Source organism: Myotis daubentonii, chromosome 16 (assembly GCF_963259705.1).
Source record: "Myotis daubentonii chromosome 16, mMyoDau2.1, whole genome shotgun sequence".
NCBI classification, from domain to species: Eukaryota; Metazoa; Chordata; class Mammalia; order Chiroptera; family Vespertilionidae; genus Myotis; species Myotis daubentonii.
Window position 1 is genome coordinate 17,844,608 of NC_081855.1, and position 21,991 is coordinate 17,866,598.

The 21,991-nt window shown below is 53.3% G+C and overlaps 3 protein-coding genes and 1 long non-coding RNA gene across 9 annotated transcripts; 1 reads left to right on the plus strand and 3 right to left on the minus strand.

The window, feature by feature from the left end:
• The first annotated feature begins 279 nt into the window (after positions 1–279).
• Positions 280–4,083, plus strand: LOC132218134 (uncharacterized). The gene is made up of 2 exons (XR_009449082.1): positions 280–545; positions 3,880–4,083. It is a non-coding gene; the product is annotated as an uncharacterized LOC132218134 (long non-coding RNA).
• C16H17orf49 (chromosome 16 C17orf49 homolog) lies at positions 2,389–5,061 on the minus strand. 4 transcript variants are annotated; one of them, XM_059668902.1, is made up of 6 exons: positions 4,928–5,061; positions 4,635–4,729; positions 4,026–4,127; positions 3,180–3,370; positions 2,895–2,999; positions 2,389–2,649 (listed from the first exon to the last, which is right to left on the minus strand). In XM_059668902.1, exons 1-6 carry the CDS (start codon positions 4,946–4,948, stop codon positions 2,645–2,647), a joined length of 519 nt encoding a protein of 172 aa, XP_059524885.1. In that variant the 5' UTR covers positions 4,949–5,061; the 3' UTR covers positions 2,389–2,644. The 4 variants fall into 4 exon arrangements, with proteins under 4 accessions (XP_059524885.1, XP_059524884.1, XP_059524886.1 ...); XM_059668901.1 differs by having other exon boundaries at positions 2,389–2,653; XM_059668903.1 differs by lacking the exon at positions 4,026–4,127 and having other exon boundaries at positions 2,389–2,653.
• A 209-nt stretch (positions 5,062–5,270) lies between these two features.
• RNASEK (ribonuclease K) lies at positions 5,271–6,933 on the minus strand. The gene is made up of 3 exons (XM_059668907.1): positions 6,723–6,933; positions 6,000–6,076; positions 5,271–5,591 (listed from the first exon to the last, which is right to left on the minus strand). Exons 1-3 carry the CDS (start codon positions 6,798–6,800, stop codon positions 5,450–5,452), a joined length of 297 nt encoding a protein of 98 aa, XP_059524890.1. The 5' UTR covers positions 6,801–6,933; the 3' UTR covers positions 5,271–5,449.
• Positions 6,934–8,765: 1,832 nt separating this feature from the next.
• Positions 8,766–21,022, minus strand: ALOX12 (arachidonate 12-lipoxygenase, 12S type). 3 transcript variants are annotated; one of them, XM_059668890.1, is made up of 14 exons: positions 20,816–21,021; positions 20,091–20,292; positions 18,643–18,724; positions 18,430–18,552; positions 18,210–18,313; positions 17,704–17,864; positions 16,457–16,600; positions 15,427–15,636; positions 12,704–12,790; positions 12,337–12,506; positions 11,741–11,862; positions 9,873–9,973; positions 9,594–9,764; positions 8,766–9,232 (listed from the first exon to the last, which is right to left on the minus strand). In XM_059668890.1, the coding sequence occupies exons 1-14, from the start codon at positions 20,948–20,950 to the stop codon at positions 9,053–9,055; spliced, it is 1,992 nt and encodes a 663-aa protein (XP_059524873.1). In that variant the 5' UTR covers positions 20,951–21,021; the 3' UTR covers positions 8,766–9,052. The 3 variants fall into 3 exon arrangements, with proteins under 3 accessions (XP_059524873.1, XP_059524875.1, XP_059524876.1); XM_059668892.1 differs by lacking the exon at positions 20,816–21,021 and adding an exon at positions 20,452–20,526; XM_059668893.1 differs by lacking the exon at positions 18,430–18,552 and having other exon boundaries at positions 20,816–21,022.
• Positions 21,023–21,991: the final 969 nt, after the last annotated feature.

Sequence of the window (21,991 nt, forward strand, 5' to 3'; positions counted from 1 at the left end):
CGAGCGGGGGGGCCTGGAGAGACCGGGAGGAGGAAGGAGGGAGTGACTTCCAAAATTGGCATCGGGACAGAGCAGGGCTGGCGGGAGGCAGGCGAAAGACAGAATTTTCCTGAAAAAACGGGGCTATCTGAGGACCCCAAATTTGGAGAGGTAGTCCAGGACCGTTCTGCCAACATCCTGGATTTTTTGGGGATTTTTTGGGGGCCCCGGGACCCCTCTAGATGGGGTGAGGAATGTAGTGTTGGGGGAATCTGACTGGGGCATTGCAGCTGCCTCTCCCGCCGAGTTGGACACGGATGGGCTGGGACGGGTTTGGGGGGGTGTCCCCAGTTCTGACTGGGAGTGGAGGAACCCCCTCCTCAGCTCGCTTGTGGGGGTCCCCCCCTCCCTAGGGCACTCCCCACTCCCTGAGCCAGCCGAGAGGAAGGAGGCCAGCGATGCGACTGGGGCGGCTCCTTTCTCCTGCACCCCAAATGTGAGGGATGCACCCCAAATTTTGCTCCCTTCAAAATAGGGGACCAGGATCTCAGGGGAGAGTAGCTGAGGTAAGTGGGGAGGAAAGTGTCCCCTGTTTTCAGGAGAGACGTGGCGGTTGGGGGGGGGGAGGTTTGGAGGTGCGTGCTGGGGTGGGGTTGGGCTTTGTCAGTCTTGGAACTGGGGGGGTAATTGGAGAGGTTTTCTCTTATGGCCCTAAAGTGTAGTCCCCCAGGTGGAAACCAAAGGCTGAGACCAGAGGGCGCCCCAACATCCCCAGCCGTTAGTAAAGTGTTTGATTTCTGTTTCACCCCCACAAAAGCTCTGCCAAGGATGGGAGCTGGGGGCAGCTGTTCAGCTGAGGGACTCTGGGGGGTAGGATGAGGAGCAGGAGGCCGTGGCAAGATTTGATGCAGGAGAGATAGGGGTGTCAGAGGGGTCTGGCACCCCCAGGGCCTAAAAAGCCTGCGTACACCTACCATCTTAGATCATTTTATTGCTAAGAGTTTTGGGGGGTGTGTCGAAAGGTAGGGTGGTGAAGGGTGGGCTGGGAGGTGGAAGGGTAACTTTGGGGTTTTAGAGGACATTGTTTTGATTTGCAGGAGGGATTTTGCCCCTTGGATGTTGATTTCTGGGGTGTGCTTTTAAGAAATCAAATACTGGACAGGAGAGAAGGGCTGCGGGAAGGCCTCGGGTGGGGGTGGGGAGGCCGTCTCGGCTGAAACGTGGCTTTCTGGGGTGGGCCCACTCCTGAGCCTGGCGGGCGGGGGGTGGGGGCTGTTGCGCTGGGTGGACTTGGGTCCTGGGGGGCCATGGGGTGTGGGAGCAGAGCTGGGGGCTGGATACCTGGCCCCCAGGTCCAGATGGCCCCTTCCTGGCCCTGCTGCTCTCCTTCCCCCCCTACCCCCACCCCCGGCCTCCATTTCCTGCCTGTGGCCTCCATCTTGAGGCAGCCCAGGCCCAGGGCCACTTCCGGCCCCCCTCTGCCTGCCCCCCTCTCCCAGCCACGCTCTGGCCCCACCACCTCTGGATTGCCAACTCCAACCCTGCTGGCCTGGGCCTCCTGTCTCTCCTGGCTTTCTCTTGGGTTCTGACCCAGAGAGGGAGGATCGGACACAGGAAGCCTTGGGTCCCTGCCCTGTGACTCGGGAGTTTGTTGGCCCCCGTGTCATTCCCATTCCTCCGCCTCTGACCCCACCCTAGGGATCCCCGAGCAGTTTCTACAGAGGGAAGAGGGTTCCAGTCTTCTTATACTGAGACTCCCATAGGCCCCTCTCCCTCCAGTTGCCTGCCCAGCTCCTCGCCCTGGTTTCGTTTCCCCCAACCATTCTTGGGGGCCATGTTTGCTGCCTTTGATACCTTCTCTCCCTGCTCTTGGTAGTGGGGGTCTTCCCAGCACTGTCTCATTCTCCCCTCCTCTCAACCCACCCGTCCTGCTCCCGCCCCAGCAGCACACTGTGGTTTGTACGGCACTGTGGCCACGTCCAAACCACACTGTGGTGTTAGAGCGAGGGTGGGGGAGGCACCGCTGAGCCCAGGAGGCCACCCTGGAGAAGCGACACAGACATCTGGGGCCTTCCTGCGAGGTTGGGGGTGGGGGTCCGGGGAAGGGGGTGATGAAAGCACGGGCAACAACCCCTCTAAACGCCCCAGGGCAGTCTCAGGAGTACTGCCTGCTAGGGACCCTGGGAGTCAGTTCTGCCTTCAGAGAGCAAAGTGGAGTCTTTGTTCCCCACACCCTGCTCCCCTGGCTCTAGCAGCACAGAAATATTGGCACTGGGAAGAGTCTGCCAATATTGGCTGAGCTGCTCCAGGCAGGGCAGTGAGAGCTGCCGAGGAGGGACCCAGTCCCTGGGGGCTAGGGACAGAGGAAATGGTCCTGTCCTTCAATAATGTCAAATGAAGGAACCACGCTGAGAGGGAAGTCTTTATTTTTTTCTGTATAAAAATGTCCATCAGATGCACATCAAAGGGTTTGGGGCAGATGCTTATACAGCAACAGCAAGGGGGCAGCCCCAGCAGTCCTTTGACCCTCTCTCGGGCAGGCCTTGCCCAGAGTCCCAGGCGATCCACAGGTCCGGGGTAAACAGTGAGAGGGGTCAGGGGTGGAAGGCTCAGCGAGACAGCAGAGGCGGCTGAGCGGAGGTCACGAGAAGGCCAGAATCCAGGGTCAGGCTGTCTGGGACAGGAAGCGAAATGGCGGAGATGGAGCGAGCCCCAAGTATGCTTCCGAGGCAATTCCTGCCCCCCCAACGCTCCCAGCTCTTTACTGATCCAGGCACCTGCGCTGTGTACGAGAACCTTCTCTTCCAAAGCCCCTGGATAAGGGAGGGGACTCCTGCCAAGACCCGCCCCTCCTATTCACATGACACTTCCTCCCTGACCCCCCTCAGCTGGTGTGGGAGGAGAAGGACTCCTACCCTGGTCGAAGTTGAGTTTCTTGGATGGAGGAGTTTCTCCTAGCCCTTCAACATCCACCAGGTCACTGTTGGCGTCGGAGTCGTTCAGAGCACTGAGGGTCACATCTGGGAGGGGCATAAGCTAGGTTCTAGGCTCCCTGACTCTCCCTCCTACCCCCACCCCCGCCACTCTGGGAACCTTCACTGGGAGAGGAAGAGCTCTGTCCTCCTTTGACCCAAGCCCAATGCTCTCACTGAACCTCAGATGGGATTTTAACTCCTAGGCAGCAACTCCACGGCCCTCACCAGCCTTCTGTTTCTTTATGGGGGGACCCCCAGCCTCAGGGACGCTGGAGCTGCTTGGTGGAGGGGCAGCTGGAGGAGGCGACAAGACACCTGATGCCACCTTCTTCAGCCCTTTCTTGGGTGACTCAGATGGAAGGGGGATCCCGGAGTCTTCATATACTTTGCGCTTCACAGTGGCCTTTATCTGAGCCCTGAAGAGAAGAGAGAGGTTAGGGAGTCATCATCAGAGAGGCTCAGGGGAGAAGGGAGGGGTGGGGCAGGGATAATGGGCCACTCTGAAGGATACTGGGGAGCCCCTTCAGAATCTGATAAGAATCCAAGTTAGGGCCCCAATCCTTTGGTAGGGTCTCATCTTCCTAAAGCTTTTCACTCACTCAGGGTAGACGAGTGTAATGAGTGAATTTCCTCAACTGAGTAGTGGGAAGGGCCCATCTCCTAATTCTCTTTTGGGAGAGAAGTATGGATGTGAAAAGCAAACAGGTAAGTCTCAGTGATCTACAGGTAGAATCTGATAAACTAGTTCAGAATCACAGTACCCCTGGAAACACAGCAATCGAGTCTCAAAAGACCTGTGTAAATAATCAGGCAACTCCCATGACCAAATTCAATTACTGGGCGTCTCGGGCAAACTTGGAAGGTCCTGATTACAGTAGCGTTTGAATAACTTCTGACCAATGGTGACAATTCTTTTATCTTCCAGTCCTCATGGGGACGCTAACAAAACTGAAAACTAGCAACAAAGTGGGAACGATGTTGAGCTAGGAGTTCTGAGAAAGATGGAACAGTGGGTATGGAGGAAAAAAGCTGCCCACCCCCCTCTTTCTCTACCAGCCACCCCTCCCTCACACTGTCCGTTCCTTGATGACACAGCTGATGTGATTAAGATCGTCCCCAAACCGCTTCACAGCAGCCCTCAGCATCTCTATCTCCGTCTCCGTCCACTTGGCACTGTCAGAGGGGAGAGGGGAATAGTGGGAGGAGGAGGGGTGTGGAGCCAGCCCCCAGGCTATGCATTCCACAGCAACCAGCCCCCCCTCCCCATCCCTGGAGCCCCTCCCATAGATCCATAAAGAGATCCTCCTCAAAAAAGAAAAAAAAGCTCTTAAGATGCCTTGGGAACCCCGAGGACCCCCAAACATATTGCAACAGCCGCCACATTACAAGCAAGCCTGTTCCCCGTTATCGTGAAATAGCTGCTGTAAACCGCCCACTGAAACCAACTCAAAGCGTAGGGGGGCCTGACAGACACCTGGACAGTCTGCAGCCGTCTGGGAATCCCCCAGACCGGGTGGGTGGGTAGCGGTGGTGGCCTATGGTCTGCGGTTCCCCTGTCGTTCATTCACGCATGTCCCCCCGCACAAAGGCCCACTAGAGCGAACACCTGTCCCTGCCCTAGAGTGTCCGAGTCCTGGCGTCCGCACTCAGCCTCCGCGTCCCAGGCCGGGGCTCACGTACCCCGCGGGGGAAGAGTCGGCCACGGGATGCAGCTGCATCGTCAGCTCCCCGAGCTTCGTGAAGGCGGCACCCGCCGCGGAGAAGATCTCTCCGACCTGCGGGTGGGGCAGCATGACTGGGGGCCGCGGCACAGCCCCGCGCCGTCCCGCCCAGACCCCTAGCCCCACCCCAGGCTCGCTTCCCGCCGGCCTCCCGCCCCCCAAACCCCACCCCAGGCGGAAGAGTCGCGAGCGGACTGGCGGGGACGCCCTCCCGTGGCCGCCAGGGAGCGCTGTCCGCCAGGGAGGTCGAACCTTTGTGGACGCTGACGTCATGGTCCGTGCGCCTCCGGCACGGAGACGCCGCCGCCGCCGCCGCCAGCGAGCCGGGACCACCGAGAGCCAGCCGATCCGGCGCTCCGACCCGCGCAGGAAGTCCCGCCCCTCCCCGCAGCTGATTGGCTCGAACTCGGCCGCTCGGCGCCTCACCAGCAGGTTACTTCGGCCGCCTCGGCGCGCGGAGGGGAGTGGAAGGGACCGCCCCCCTTCCGGTCCGGCTCCACTACACTTCCGTCGAGGGGTAGGGACTGCCTACTCCGAGGCCGGGATCCAGCCCCCAGTGCCCGCCTCTCCCGACCCAAGCACAGACTCCAGGCTTAAGAGAGCAGCTTCTCTTTATTGTCGTTTGGGAAAAGGCGAGGGGGCCGGAGGGACAGGGACAGCCAGCCCCAGCCTCCCTCCCCCGGGGCTGGGCCCCGGAATGAGGGTCAGTCGGGGGCGGGGAGAGTCTTTAAATAGAAGAGGGAGGGGGCCGAAGGGGGTGAATGCGGCCGCGCTCTAGCGCACCATGTACTCCTTGCGCTTATTGAGCCGAACTTGGCAGAAGGAGAAGCCTCCGAGGAGGAGGTAAAGGCCCGCAGCGATGAAGCAGTTGTAGCTGACTTGCTCGTAAAGATCGTATATGTTCTGGGGGCCATTCCTAGGGGAGGGCATTAGGCAGAGAAGTGTCAGGAACAGGAACAGCGGCCCAACACTCACGGAGCACTGACCATGTGCTAGCACGGGTTCTACGTGCCTTCACGTGCATTACCTTAACTCAGTCTTCTTCACCCTATGGGGTGAGTTCTAGTACAGCATCCGTTTGCAGAGGGGGGCGGAGGCACAGGAAAGTCAGGTAAAATACGTCAAGAAGCCACAACTAAAGTGGCGGGTTTAGGATGGCGGCCGAGGCCTGACTCCCGAGACCAATGCAAAGTGTACGCTAAAGAGGGCAGTTCTCCGCACCCGCTGTCCTAGGCACTGGGCCCCTGGCATCCAGCCTCCTGAAACCCCCCGCCACAGGCTCCGCCCTCTCCCCCTCCCCCAGCCTCTCCCACGCGACACTTACTCAAAATCTTTCTCCGTGAAGGGAACGTCCTCAATGAGCACGGCCGAATGGACGTTAAAAAAGATCCCGAGCATTATCTGAAACGGAACGGGTAGGTTTTGACCTCAGGCATCTGCGCGGGTCGCTCCCTAAACCCCTTCCACGTCTCATGTTGCCACAACACCTGGGGTTGGGAATGAACAGAATGCGCTGGGAATGGAGGTAGCTGTTGCCAGAGTCGCACTCAGTCGCCTGGAACAGGGCATGAGGCGGTGACAGAGACGCCTGGGCTGGGGACAGGGCAGAAACGGTGAGCAACCCAGCAACCCGGGCCATTCCCCTCTTCAGAGGCGTCATTATCACGGGACAGGGCAGAAGGGATCCGGGGGGATCGGCAGGTGTTATTTCCTCCTGGAGTGGGGCGGGCAGAGTCCTGGGCAAACAAGGCCCCAGCTACACACGTCGGGAGCGAAATTCGGTTTAGGCATCTCTCCGGAGCCCAGCGCGTCCTCCTCTTACCAGATTTACCAGCCCGGGCTCCCCTCCCAGCTCCCTCCTCCGCGGCCCGCCCCACTCTAGTTCCCTATTTCTCAATCTCAGTTCTGTCTTGTTCCCCAAAGACGACACCCCCCCCCGACACACACACACACCCCACCTGCTGCTGCTTTCTAAGGCCTGGAGCCTCCCAGCCCCCCCACACCCGGCCCCCAGGTCCTCTCCAGTCCTCGCAGGCCGGCCCCTCACCAACATGATCACTCCCCAGGCGCTGAGGACGATGCCGCAGGCGGCCAGCTTGGGCCCACAGCACAGAAGCGACACCATGAAGACGGAAGTCGGGGGTGGCCGAGATCCGGGCCGAGCGGAGAGGCGGTGAAGGGAATGCCCGAGGCGCCGGAGCGGTGAGAGGCGGCTGGACTCGGGGGCTCGCGCCGCGGACTGCAGCCTGGAGGCCGGCCGAGGGGCGTGGCTCGGGCCCAACCTTGGCGCGCGGTGGGGGGCGCCGGGCGGAGGACACCGGGCGGCTGGGGCTGTCCTCCGGGCGTTGGTGGCCAAAGGCGGCTCGGACACCACGCCGCTCCCCGGAGTCCCTCACCGACCCATGTATCCGGGGCGCGAGTATGGGAAGGGCAAGTGCCTAACGTTTCTTGGTTCCTCCCCCCCTCCAGGTTGCAATGGAAGGAGCCGGAACGTCACGTGAGCCGGTTTGGCAGATCACATGACGAGGAGCCCCCAGCGGCTGGTTTTTGGGGAAGGCGTCTAGGTCGCGGAGCGCCTGGTCACCTTGGAGGTGGGCTCCCGGTAGCGGGGGATTGGAACGGACTTGCCCCCTCAGATGCTGTACTTTCGGGTGGTATCTCTCCTGTGGGGGACATAGGAGTTCACGCCGAGAGAGGACGCCCGTTTCCCCGCGCACTCCTACCCTTAAAAAGCGATATTCCGGCGCAGTACGAGGACATGAGACCCTTCCGGCGGTCAAGCGGACGGTTGCGGCCAGAGCGCTTCCAAATTGCGGAGCGTTCTGGGCATTGGGAATACTGAGTGCCGTTTGCTACCAAACATGGAATACTAAGAGGTTTTGGATGCCAAATCCAGGAAAAATATGGGCGCCAGGAAAAGCCGAGGGAAAGTAGACTGTGGGTAGGTTGTGAAGGTGAGTGGTCCTGCTGAATGTACTGGAGAAAGAAATAATACACAAAACATCACTTTGCGTCCCTACTGCAAACTAAGGAAACGGATGATAGGCCCTTTGAATACGGTAGGGGACACGACTTTAAAAATATGAGAAGTCATTCACTCCAAAGAAAAAGCTTGTATGCTTCACTGGTAAGAGGCAGGTTTGTAATAATCACTCAGGGAAATGCATGTTTGAAGAACACAGTTCTGTTCTGAGCTGTACCCAGTCTAGTGAAGACAGTGATCAAAGCATGAGTGAGAGGGGCCATTCTGAACCCACGACAAACAAACCGTGGTTAGCCTAATTTTGTGGTACTTTTTCACTTACTTTGTGCATATTGTTCTGAAAAGGGTAATGAGAGAGCACATAGAACCTGGATCACAGGTGGTGACTGCAGTGTACTAAAGGGACTGGGAAATGGTCTTGGGACATGAATTTCATGTCTCTTTTGTTTGAGACTATTTGGGGAAGCAAACCAACAGATTTTAGTCTGCTCTAGGAGCACCTGTCGTATTCCAGGACTTTTGGGGGTAGGTGTGTGAATAGCGGTGGAGGGGAAGTTGGGAAAGAGCGGAATCAGGAATTTTTAAGTTGCCCACCAAGCATGAAGTCTAGCTCCTGGGAAAGGAGAATTAGTTGAGGTAGTTCATTTCTCCAAGAAATCTCCCCACCCACCCCTGAGAGCATTCTCTGGATGTTTGCAAGTAGAGTCAGTGCCTCAGGCCAGACCAGGCAGCCTTGTCCAGGTACTGCCCCTGAGGGCCACATTCAGCCTGCAGCCTGTGCACCTCTCTCGCGCGCACAGGGGTGTTAGTTTTGTTTTGTTTTCGTATTTTTTTAAAAAAATATATTTTATTGATTTTTTTACAGAGAGGAAGGGAGAGAGATAGAGAGCCAGAAACATCGACGAGAGAGAAACACCGTTCAGCTGCCTCCTCCACATCCCCCACTGGAGATATGCCCGCAACCCAGGTACATGCCCCCGACCGGAATCGAACCTGGGACCTTCCAGTCCGCAGGCCGACGCTCTATCCACTGAGCCAAACCGGTTTCGGCTTGTTTTCGTATTTTTAAATGTTGTAAAGCAAAAGAATATTTTGTGACACGTGAAGTTCACCTTTCACTGAGCATGAATAAAGTTTTATTGGAACACATTCACACTCATTCAGTTTCATATTGTCCCATTTGCTACACTGGGAGTTGAGTAGTGACAGAGTCTCTGTGGCCTACAAACCATACAATTTTTATGTGGCCTTTTACAGAAAAGGTTTGCTGCCTCCCTCTCCCTCCTAGCACCCCACTCTCCCCACCACCACCACCCTGCCTGGGCCAGTGGGCTACTGATGTAGAGAATTTATTTTGGAGAGCTGAAGTTTTCCAGGTGGGGGCACCATAGAGCTCAGATAGTGATACTGTTCTCTATGTTGCTGGGCTTTAAGTATTCGTAGGCAAGGTCAAGTTGCTCATTGCGGGCTGTCATTTCCCTCTCCCAGTTTTCCAGGTCTGTATGGAATTGGTTTAGTACAGCTTTGGTCTTGGAGCCCGAGAAATACTGTTCTTTGTGATGCCCCAGAGGAACCTAAGAACGAACAAAGGATCAGTCAGCTTCTAGTTTGAAGGCAGAAGCACCTAGAGCAGTGATGGCGAACCTTTTGAGCTTGGCGTGTCAGCATTTTGAAAAACCCTAACTTAACTGGTGCCATGTCACATATAGAAATTTTTTGATATTTGCAACCATAGTAAAACAAAGACCTATATTTTTGATATTTATTTTATATATTTAAAGACCATTTAACAAAGAAAAATCAACCCAAAAAATGAGTTCCCGTGTCACCTCTGACACGCGTGTCATAGGTTCGCCATCACTGACCTAGAGCCTAGCCCCTCACTCTGATGTTCCCCTTCCATAATCATTTCTCTTCCCCAGAGTCCTCACTTACCATGTCTGGCTGGTGTCGACCCAGATGCCATGTGATGGTCATTTGAAGACAGGCCTGTTGGACATCAGGGAGTGAGCCCATCACTGTGTCCATTGTCACATCTTCCTTGGTGGTGGGTGGGGGCATTCGCATTGTGCACGGGGCATTAGGCACCCAGGCATACCAGTCCAGCTGGGGAAAGAAAGTACAACTTAGGATCCTGGCACTTAGGGTTTGAACCCCTATCTCTCCCTTGGGTATCCACTTGCTTTCGGGACCTGGGCTTTCATCTGTCCATACCTGGCCCTTGTTGATGGCCCCATGCTGGGCTGTGCACGTGAACACACACATGGTAAGGAAATGGCAGAGTTGATTCAGAGACTGGAAGGAGACAGGGAAACCTGGGGAGGAAAGGAACAGGATTTAGAGGCCACAGCATGAGAGGAGAGAAATAAAGGTTGATGTCTGCATTTTAGAATTGATGGGTGTTGGTTCATTTATTCAAATATATTTGCATCAGACATTAGTTTCAGTTCAGGCTCAAGCAATCCAGTTTGCATATCTTAAGCCAATTAACTCTCTGACCTCAATTTTTTCACCTATAAAGTATGGCTGATACTTACCTTCTAAATGAGATACTGTATCAAATATTGATATAACTGCTTAATAAATAATAATTATTGTCATTATGGAAGGGTTGGGGGCTGAAAGCGTTAAGTGATCAAATATCCCTGCCTTAAAAAATGGTTAAGAATTTAGGGTTGCTCCCCCCTCTTCCCAATTATAATGTGAGGAATAAGAGAAATCATGATTTCTAGTGTCACAGCCAAGAGAGGCTTTCTACAAAGGTTATCCCAGGCCACCCAATAATCCTATCAGTTAAGTGGAACAAGTATAATCACTCTCCTTTCATAGATAAGACAGACACAGTTGGGAAAAGGCAGAGAGGCTGACCTTGAACTTGGGATCCTGACTGCTAATTTCTGACAGTTTTTAATCTTAACATGTTTCCTCTACAAGTCTGTTGGGAAAATTAGGGAAAAGTCAGCTATGAGAACTGAGGGAGAGACTGAGAGGCCGTTAGTTGGAGGTTAAAGTTAACATGTGGAGGTTGTATTTTCCAAATGCAGTTGGTACTAGTCGGGGAAAAGATGGCCAGGCAGCGGAAGTAGAGACTTGGGGGCATGTGGAGCCCAAGGGACGGTACTGAGATGTCCTAGAGAGCTTGGTCCTGGGAGGGTGGGGATGGTGCAGCCTCAATTCCGCGGGGAGAGGCCCTCCAGAGCTCAGGTGTCGGCTTATTGCTCACTGCATCTCCCGGGTCTGACCACAGTGGCTCCCCAGTAACTGTCTGTAGGTGTCCTGCAGAGGCAGAGATGCTGGTGTGAAGTGTGAGGAGCAGGGACTGAAGGACGACTTGAAGCAGTCCAGGTTGGTCCACGTGTGCTAGAGAGAGGAGGATGAACCTAGGAGAGCTCAAGAAAGGCAATTTCTTCCCCAGCAGTTAAATGTGATTCGGGTATGCTAAAGCTAATGACTATCTTAAGCCAGTGGCCAGAGCCCAGCAGGGGTCGGGGCAGGACAGATTGGCAAAGGAATGTGAGCTCTAAGGGACAGGGAACTGAGTTTAGGTTTGAGCCAAAGCATGTACAGTACTGAGTTTGCACCTAGAATGACCATGCACTGTGGTGAAGTGTGCAGTATGGCTGGACCCTCTGTGTGTGCTGGACAGTAGCAGACAGGATAAGAAAGGAAAACCAGAGTGGGTCATTGTGGGATTTGGTGGGAAAATCTTCTCATTCATATCCTCAGGCAGGAAAATAGACATTATGAAGAGAGATGTGAGCCCCAGTAGGGCCTGGTCAGATCCCCCACTGGCTGTGGTTCTGGACCCACTGGGCCCCACCTGCTGTGGCAGGTTGGGGCCATCTGTGACTAGACAAGGGGGAAGGACATAAAAGTTGATGGTCAGGATTTTTGAGGAGGATAATCTTTGAGTTCCTAGGATTGTCCTGAGACTTAGGAGGTGGGAATGAGATCCAGATGCTTCATGTGTGGAGGGTGAGAGGGGGATGAAGGGTTGGGATCATGTCCCCAGAAGGGCAAGGCTGACAAGGGGCTCTGGGCAGAGTGTCTGAGGAGCTTCCTTCTCTGGGGAGGGATCTTACCTCGGTCCTGGGCCTGGCACAGCCCCACCTCAGTGATCTCCCGACACCAGGCCTGCAGCTCAGGGTCCCCTCTCACGACGTCATCCCCGTGGTAGAAGAGGTGGACGATCCCTTCCACGTACCTGTCCAGAGGAGAAGGGAGCTGAGCTCCTTGAGAGTACAAGGCTGTAGCCTCTGACCTCTACTCCTTTCTGTGGCCTCTGGCCAACACACTCTTACTATGTCTGAGTGTAGAACTTTCAAGACTTGTCTTTTGAGACATTAGTGTGGAAAGGAATGAAATTTGGTCACTTGTAGAAATTCTCCATACATGGTTGATAGATAAAATGGACACAGTTGGAACAAAAACCCTGATTTCTCCAGATCCCCCAGTCTCCCCATCCACAGCTATCCCAGCCGAGGCTGTCTACCCCCATCCTAGTCTCTTCCTTATCAGACCCTACTCGCTGTCTCCTCACTGTCCCTCATCTCTCCCAGGATCGAGTCCTCTGCTCCTCCCATCGGGACCTTCTTGTTTCATGTTCCTTTTGTCCCATGATGATCTCAGGCCAAAGCCCCATTTTCATTGTCATTTCTCAGCTCCCACTCTGACCCACCGAGCAGTGATCTCCCAGAGCCGTAAAGCATCATGGGCATAGAGGGCACTTGGGATGCCCAGCAGGCCCCGGTCAGCCAGATCGTCAGGAGGACAGAGGGAACGGTAGGTCAGCTGAGCCATGGCCCGACGGATCAACTGCACATGGCCCCCTCCACCGGTGCTCACAGCCTGGGACAAGAGAGATAAGAGGCCTTGAGGAAGACAGCATAGTGTACAGGAGGTTCAGATGTGGGGTTCTCACATTTAAAGACATGGCTATAAAGGGACAGGCTCCTGGGTTTAAGGGTCAGGGCATTCACACTGGTTGGTCTGGGATCTTGAACATGACAGCAGTTAGGCGGCCCCACATTCCATTACCCCCTTACCTTATCAAACACACCTCCCTCTGAGATGAGTTGGGTCCTTGCCCGTGTGTTGATCTCTATGGTGTAGCGGGTGTGTGGGATCAGGAGCTGGATGGAGAAGGTTGGAGGAGTGGTTTATGGAGGTCGTGCTTGGGCCCTTCTTTATCAGGGAGTGGCGCTCAGCATGGTGGCCTCCTGTCCTCTTGATGCTTTCCTGCTTGCTAGCGCCTTTGCAGGCTGGTCTCCTACTTCTCTGGTCACTCATTCTCATGCTCTTTACTCCCCTGTGAGTCAGGCTCTGGAGCTAGACCTACCTGGGTTTCAATCTACACTCTGATCCTTGCCCAAGGCACTGGACCCTCTAATAATAATCTGTCTTATCCCCTATCTATCACCTCATCTGCCAACAGGGGGTGATAATAGGGTTTCTTATCTTAAGAGGCAGTGGTGATGCTTAGGTGAGTGACGTATGAAGAGGGTTTAGTACACACAGAAGTCCTCAGGTCTCAGCTGTTGTCATTTATCTTCATTATTTCCATCTTGAGTGTTTGACTTGAAAGAATCATCCCCTTTCGATTTTCTTTTATATTTCTATCATTTGCATCCTCATAGCTCATAATTACCTCTTTACTCATCATCAAAGCCACACTCTTCTGGTCGCTTCACAGTTGGCTTTTAGGGGGTGAATACCTTTACTTAGAATAAAAGGAGGCATTCTAAGGCACCTACTGAAGCAACATGGGGGCTGCACCATCCCCTTAGGCAGTTATTTTTAATAGCTTTTCTAAAGAATAGCTTTCCTGAGGTGTTAAAAAAGGCTACATGAGGATGTACATTTCTTTTTATCTCAGACTATTTTGTGTTCATTTCCACCCAGTTTCTATACAGGTCTTCTGTAGTGTTGGTATCTGAGTTGATGCTGGACACAGGGAATGTGATACCTCTGGTGTCAAGATGTCAAAGCAGCTCACAGTCTGAAACTTTTCAGAAAGTTGATGAAAGAGGTTGAGTTGTCATAGAAAGTCCAAAGTCCACATGAGGAGAGAAGATACCTGAGGACAATCGATTTCTAATAAAAGTAATAATAATCGCAATTGCAAGAACTAAGGGTTTTTCTAGCTTTCAGCCCGTGTTACATTGTTTTGTCGTTTTATCCTTCAACAACCCACGGTGGAGCTCCTGTTGTCCTCATTTAGAGATGAGGACCCTGAAGCAAGCCTCTGGTCAGTTCTGAGGCCAGGATTCAGGATTAGATGCTGGCAGACTGAATCCAGAGCCTGCCTACATTACAGGTTCCGTCTCCTGTGTGTCCTGATAACAGCTCAGTGGTGAGTGGATGGAGGTGTGGAGAGGGGTGAACTAGTAAAGGGGGGTGAGCAGCAGATTGTGATGCAGGAGCTCCATGAGGTCAGTAAAATCCAAGATTCTATTAATCGCACAGATTCCATCTTGTCTATGTTACCCCAGACTCACTGAGGCCATAGTTACTACTGGGCAGGTTTGGTGGTCAGGGTGGAAACTTCCAGCTTGAAACACAGTTCAGTTCTCCTTACCCAGATACTCATTTGCATATCTTGCCAACATTTCAAACTTTGTGGACCTGACACTAAACAACTTGTGTTTGCTTCCAAACTGTCTTTTTCTCATGACTTTGCTGTTTTTGGCAGTTGCTCTGGTTCATAAGCTTGTATCAGTATTGTCCCTTCTCTGCCATGTTCTTTATACCTAAAGTGTCATCAAGATTTTGAGAATAGCCCTAGCCAGTTTGGCTCAGTGGATAGAGCGTCGGCCTGTGGACTGAGGGGTCCTGGGTTTGATTCTGGTCAAGAGCATGTACCTCGGTTTAGGCCCCATCCCCGGCCCCAGGTGTGTACAACCAATCCATTTGTCTCTCTCACATCTATGTTTCTCTCTGTCTTTTCCCCTTCCCTTCCACTGTTTCTAGAAATCAATGGAAAAATATCCTCAGGTGAGGATTAGCAACAACAACAATAAAAAAGATTTTGAGAATACTTTCAAACAAGCACAAGTCCTATTTTGCTTCCCTTTGCCTGGCAGTAGATACTGAGTTACTCTTTTATAAAATTACAACCCACCCATCCTGTAGATTCTTAGGTGTTACAGCTTAGACCTGTGACCTTTCTCTCTTCGGTCTTATTTGAAGTCATGTGCACCTGCTGTTTCCTCCAAGTCTTTGTTTTCTTGTCATTCCTGTAACCACCTTGCATATCTTTCTCCACCTGGGCAGGTATAAGTAACCTACTGGGGCGTTCTCCTTGCCTTTTGATCCATTTCTACAGTAGACTCCTCAGTTGGGGTGGGACATTCTCCGTCAATACTATAGTGTTTATAGGCTATCTCCTGTGATTTCAAATTCTAGTTCCAGATATTATTCACTGGTTGGTTCTTATGGGCATCACTTGTCTTCCTGGATAAACCATAAATCTCCTAGGACAGGAGCAAGGGTTTTGTTTTACTAACAATTGTCCAGCAATACTCCAGGTCATTGCTAGATGGTCAGGTCTCTGGAATTTCAGAGGGTTCCCTTATAACATGTCCTGAAGAAACATTAGGTGACTTGATGCAATTAAAATATAAGTCTTAAAATACAGTCTTCCTTCTACTCTTCCCTCCTTCTTTCACAAATTGGTATAAACATTTTTTGCTGCTGCAGTATCATGTGATACTGGCCATTTCCTCTCTTGGGTCTGAGCAAGATGGGACATGGAGGGTAGAGGATGTACCTTGAAGACAGGGTGCAGTCCTGGGAGGCACCTCATGGTGGCGACAGCGATGACTTCACCCACCAGATGAGTGTTCAGCAGATGGTATTGGAGCTGGTGCAGTTGGAAATCTGAATTTCGGACCCAGATCTTTGCCAGGAGCCAGGCAAGTGGAGGATCCGAAGGCAGGAACAGTGATGGGGTGGGGCAGCTGGGGTTGGGAGGCTGGATCTGGGAAAAAGAAATTGAATGTTTATTGAACTTCCACTTTATGAAGGACATTATGGTCACCATTCCTGGGGAAACAGAGAGGACTAAGTAAGGTTATTCTTTTCCAGGAAGTTATAATCTAGTAGGAGGAACGAGGACCCTTCCACCCTGCCTCTTACTGGCTGTGCGGCCATATGAGTGCCATGATGGTCAGGATGAATGCAGGAGAGTCAGAAGCAAGAGTCCAGTAAGGAGATTCTAACAGTGGTTTGGGAGAACTGTGGTGAGGTTCTGAGTTAGGGTGGGAGGATTGAAAAGGAGAAGCGGGATGTGTTAGATAATTGACAGTGTTTGCTGAAAGTTGAGAATTTTGGGAGAAAAGATATTGAGGAAACAATGTGTATTTAGAGTCAAGGCTACGGAGAGAGTAAATAGTGATTCTCAAAGTGTGTTCCCAAACTAGCAGCATCAGCATGACTTTGGAATGTGTTAGCAAGGCAAATTCTCAGTCCCCATCCGAGATCTACTGAATCAGAAAATCTGGTGGTGGACCCAGAACCTGTATTTTAACTAGCCCTTCAGGTGGTTCTAACGCACACTAAAGTTTGAGAACCACCGAGTACAGGGTGAGAACTCCAAGAGGCCATTATGACTCTTGAACAGGTACTTCCAGTTGGGTGAGTCAGGGAAAACCAGGCTGCAAGCAAAGACTGACTTGAGGACACGTCTCACTGTGTGAGGATGGAATTTGGGAACCAAGAGCCAGGGGGCTGGGTCCCTGGGAGCAGAGGTTGGGGTGAACAGAGAGCAGTGTTGGGAGGCGGATGCCCCGGTGCCTCACCTGGATGACCATGGGCAGCAGCTTCCCACTGGGTTCCATCTTCAGCATGACAAGGGGGGCTGCCAGGTACTGCTGCTCTTCTCGGATCACATTGGCTGGAATTCCATCCAGAAGGATGAAGTCAGCCTCAAACAGGGAACCCTTCTGGGGAACAGAGGAACATACCCATCGTTAGAATTCAAAATCTGCAGGGACAGGGCAAAGGGGGGAAGACATTTAAAGATACTTAATTTTATTAACCAACATCACTCCAATAAATTTAATTAAAAAATAAAGACATTTATCTAGTGTCTTGCCATCATCCTATATTAGTACCAGAGTCCTATTGGCAGAACCAGAGCATCTCATTTTAAATAAACGAAGAAACAACCTAGTGTGGGTTGATGGCTTGTGCAGGTCTGGGTCTAGTACCTGGCCTCTCAGTCCAGTTTGCATTGTAGGCATTGCAAACTCTCCCATGTCAAGAAGGCTCTGCCCCTTCCCCAACGTCCCCTAGCGCTCTGCTCCCTGTGTTGGGCGCCCATCAGCTCAGCAAACGCTCTTTCACTCGCTGTCCAAATCTCACCTCCTCTGCCAAGTAATGCACAGAGGTTCCCTGACTGCCATTGCCACGGAACCCAGACACATGCACATGGACATGCTCACATCCTGCTTTGTTCGTCTGCCTTACATCCAGCTCATCTTTCCTGTATCCAGCTTCCACCTCCAGGAAACCTCCTCAATTCTCCCCACCTGACAGTGCATTTTTAAAAAAAAAATATTTTTATTGATTTCGGAGAGGAAGGGAGAGGGAGAGAGAGAAAGAGAAACATCAATGATGAGAATCATTGATTGGTTGCTTCCTGCATGCCGCCTACTGGGGAGCAAGCCTGCTAAGTGGGCATGTGCCCTGACCAGGATTTGAACCCTATGCTCCTGGTTCATAGGTCAATGCTCAACCACTGAGCCACACTGCTGGGCTGACAGTGCATTCTTCACCTTTCTTGCGGCCCATGAACACTGGGAATGTGTTTGTCCCAGTTAACATGTCTGGCCCCACCTGCATGCACCTTGGACGTCCATGCTGGGAGTTCCTCATAGTTTCTCCTACGTGTTTTGTCATCTCTGGGTTTTGTTCCAGCACAGACTCCTCACCCAAGGACAAGGGTTACCACAGCCTCCCTTCCCAGACTCACTTTTGGTTCCTCCTCTTCAGCACTTCTCCCCACACAGACAAGGAGAGAACAGTGTAGGGTGGGAGGAGATACCTGGAGTTCTTTCTCCAGCTGGGCCTGAAGCTCCTCCATCCCCGAGGGCAGCAGCAGCCGGGAGGGCAGAGAGGTGGAGCGTCTCAACAGCATGGGGTTGGCGCCATTGAGGAACTGGTAGCCAAAAAGCTCATCATCCTGCCAGCGCTGGTGAACCTTCTCTGTGGGGTAAGGGTGGAGGGTAGGAGGATATTCTTTTTTAAAAAAATTGAATTTATTGGGGTGACATTGGTTAACAAAATTATGTAAGTTTCAGGTGTATAATTTTATAATACATCATCTGTATACTGTCTTGTGGGTTTACCAGCCCAAGAGGAGGAGATATTCACCACAACCCTCCTCTAGGCTCTACCCCAGTGATTCAGGCATATGACTGCCCTGTATCCAGCTCCTCTCTGAGATGACGTCTCATCTGGCAAGGCCTTATTGGGGACTATGGAGTATGAAGGTTGGGTCATCAAAAGGGGCCATCACAGGTTAATAGGCACCTGGGGGAAATCACTGACCAGCCAGGGAGCTCTTCTGGCCCCAGAAGATCTGATCAAAATCCTCCAGATGGTTCCAGGAGCTCAGGAGGGTGTACACACGCTTGAGGACCATCTCCAGTGCCCTAGGACAGGCATTGAGGCATGAGCCCATGTGCTGACTCCTCAGCCCCTCACTATTTCCCACCATTCTTGGGCCTCCCAGCCCTGAGTCCGCTCTGAGCTCCAGGCATTTCCTCACCCAGCCTTCAGTGTCCATTCAAAGTCCAGCCTCTTCTTCTCGTGGAATCTCACATCTGGAGGTAGTTCATCCTCACTGCCTGCAGCTATAGTCAGGGGTAAGCCTTCCTTCCAGGTGGCCCAGCTAGGACATGGGGACAAGGTTCAGGTCAGTGATGTGGGCAGGGTCGGGTGGGGGAGTGAAACTTGGCGTCTAATATGAGTGGGCGGTCACCAGTATACTTGCTGTCTTTCCTTCAGTTCCTTCTCTCGATGTTTCTGGAACACATCTGATGCACTGTCTCCTGCCAGGCGGGCTGGGGAGACATGAAGACAATTGGCCACACAGTTTTGCGTGGTCCTGTGCTCTGTATGTCCTCACCGTCCTTTTCGTATCGTAGTCCATGTGTTCAGTTGTGCTCTGTTGCTTTTATCTCTGGCTGTTCCTCAGTTCATTGATTCCCCAGACACATTTATCCCAACTTTGCACCCCTATCTCAGCCCTCATCTCTTGCTTTGAGACCAAAGTGTCATGTTTGCCACCATTTTCTTATCCCTTAATCCATCTTTCCCTACCTGATCCTATTTCATCAATATCTATGGTTGGATAAATCACCTGAATTAAGGTGACAAAATCTTTTTTTTTTTTTTTAAATCTTCACCTGAGGATATTTTTCCATTGATTTTCAGGGAGAGTGGAAGAGAGAGGGAAAGACAGAGAGAAACACCCATATGAGAGAAACAAATTAATTGGCTGTCTCCTGCACGAGTCCCGACCAGGACCTGGGCCGAGGAGGAGCCTGCAATGAAGGTCTGTGCTCCTGACTGGAATCGAACCCCAGATCCTTAGGTCCGCAGGCTGATTCCGGTCAAGGGTCTATCCACTGACCCAAACTGGCTAGGGCAAGGTGATTAAATCTTAGTCACCCCTATCCCCACACCTGTTTTCCTACTACATATTGCTTTAGTGAATATTCACTTCTTGCATCTCACCTGCCACACCTTCAGCTGTTCTCAAAAGCTGTTTGCTTTCTTTACCTGACTTCATCTTCCCAGGACTTACTATTGAAGTCCCTGTTTACTGACTTCTTCCTCTTATCAGTACTTATACTCACCTGTGTCAAAGTCAGGTACGTAATGTTTCCAGCCTTACCTGTTCTCACCCCCATTTGTCTCTGTGTTCCTGTCTCTTATTTACCACAGTAATTCAATATTTGCTGTCCTCGTTCATTCCAGCACGTCAGCGTGCTCCCTGCCCTCACAGGTGTCTCTCCATGTTGTGACATCATTTATTGCTTCCCTTCCCTGCCTCCTCTCAGGGGTCACATGTGCTAGTCTTACCTGTCCCTGCCCTGACTGGTTCCCAGTCACACGGAGATTCCTTTCCGCTTTACTGTGGCTCTTGTTTCCCAGCGTGGCTGCACCTCCCACTCCCTCTGCTCACATTCTTGGGAGGTGGGATGTACACCTCACTCACTTCCCTGTCCAGTCCCACTTGCAGCCTTTTTAATTCTATGTGTAAATTTCCCCTCATTGCCTGCCTTGGCCACCCTGAACCTACTGAGCACGCACTGTTTCAAGCCTCTAGGACCATCCTCAGTGCAATCCTCCCTCCTCCCCAACCCCATCCTCCTCCCACTACTCCCTACGCCCTGCACCCTCTTCCCCGAGGCGGCCCCTCACCGGTGCCCTCGGGCAGGGTCAGCACGCCCTGGCCCTGCACCCAGCGGTAGCAGGGGAAGGCGGCCTCCTCTAAGGCTCCTGGGCCCCGCACGGTGATGCGGTCGCAGAACCAGGCGTTGTCCACCAGGGAGTGGTGTTTGCGCAACTTCACGAACTGCAGTGGCCCCAAGTCCTGGGGGACGTCCTGTTCGAACTCCTCCACCTGTGGGGACAGAACCCGGTGAGACTTAGGAGCGGGGACCCGGGAGAGGACGTTTTACTGGGGTGCGGGGTCCTCTGCGGAGTCCGGTGACAAGGCCTCCAGGGACAGCATTGCCTCCTCCCAACACCCGCGCGGTGGGTCTCAGACGCCCCATTGCACCGGGAGGACAGGAAGGCGGGGCGAGGCCCTGAGTGTCTTGAATTGAACACTGAGCACCATCACCTACCCCGTCCACTAACCGAGCTCTCACCGCGCCCGCGCTCTCGGAGGACCTTCCCTTTGACCACTGATCCCACGACCCTGGCCTGGGGTCAACTGGGAAAGTAGTGGAGGCTGCGGGGACCACGGTCGGTGGGGGAGGGAGAAAGGGGTTGAGCCCAGCCCGACCCCCTCCCCGCTTAGGGGCAGGCGTCCCAACTCCTGGGAGTTCCATTGGGCGCGTTCGCGCGGTTACTCGCCGACCCCCCTCCCACCTCCTGCCGTGAGCCCGGCGGGGATTGGGGTCCCAGCTGCCCCCGCTGACCTGGCCCCGCGCCGGCAGCAGCTGCAGCTCCAGCTCCGCCTCCCCGCGCTCCCCGACCAGCCACAGCTGCACCCGGTTGTGCGACCCGGAGAAGAGCCAGGCGCCGGTGGCCACGCAGACGCGGTAGCGGCCCATGGCGAGGGGGAGCCGCTCAGGGCCGCCGGCGTGAGTCTAGATGCCCTAAGGCAGTTTGTGTCTTTAAAGATGGGTCTGGGTGCCGCCCCCTTCGCTACTGTCAGGCGCTCCCCAGTCTCCGCCCCAGACGAGCCCCAACCTGCCAGCTGCCCAGCAGCCTGGGGAAGGGCAGCGCCTACTGGTTGGAGCTGCTGTGGGAAGATAAGGGCCCCTGGCCCGGGTGAGGCCGCGAGGATGGATGTGGCAGAGCGTCTCCGACCCTCCTGGCGAGGCCTGGGGCCAAGAGCCTCCAGGTTGGAGGGAGCAAGGATGAGGACACTCGCCAGGCCTCCAGGCCTTTTGGAGAGCTGGTTGATAGAGGGGGTGAGTGGCCTTCCCCTTCCGGAGGGGAAAGTTTCCCTTTTTCTGGACCGGGACCATGGGAAGGCGGTGGCCAACGTATGGAAGGCCAGCCTGGGAGGCTTCGCTGGGCTGCTAGACCCCTTATGGACCCGAAAGTCTTCAGTTCCTGATTTCTACCGCATCAGCCCCGTCCTTCCATAAATGACCAGAGGTTGCCAGGCTGCCTAGAACCTGGAAAAGTAACAGCTCAGAGACTTGCTGCCTGCCTCTCCCTGAACCTGGTTGCAAGCATCCTGGCATTAGGGTCCTAGTTACACCAGATATTGGAGGAGGCCTAACAGAGGCAGGCAGTGAGAGCCTCCTTTGTCGAACCTTCAGAATGGGTGCAGGAAGGGTTAGGGGTCCGGGTATTAGGGTGCAGTATGGAGTCACTGCCCAGGATACATGGACAGTTCTCATGAACTTTGCCCTTTCCAGGTGAATGCAGCCTTTTCGTCTTCCTTATATTCCAGGTAAATATTTATAATGGCCTCATTTTACTGACCATGGTGCCTGCTTCCTCTACCAGAATTCTAAGGGATCAACCAATGAACTTGTATGCATATATGCATAACCCATGGACACAGACAATGGGGTGGTGAGGGCCTGGCTGGAAGAGGTTAATGGGGGAAAAGGAGGACCTATGTAATACTTTCAACA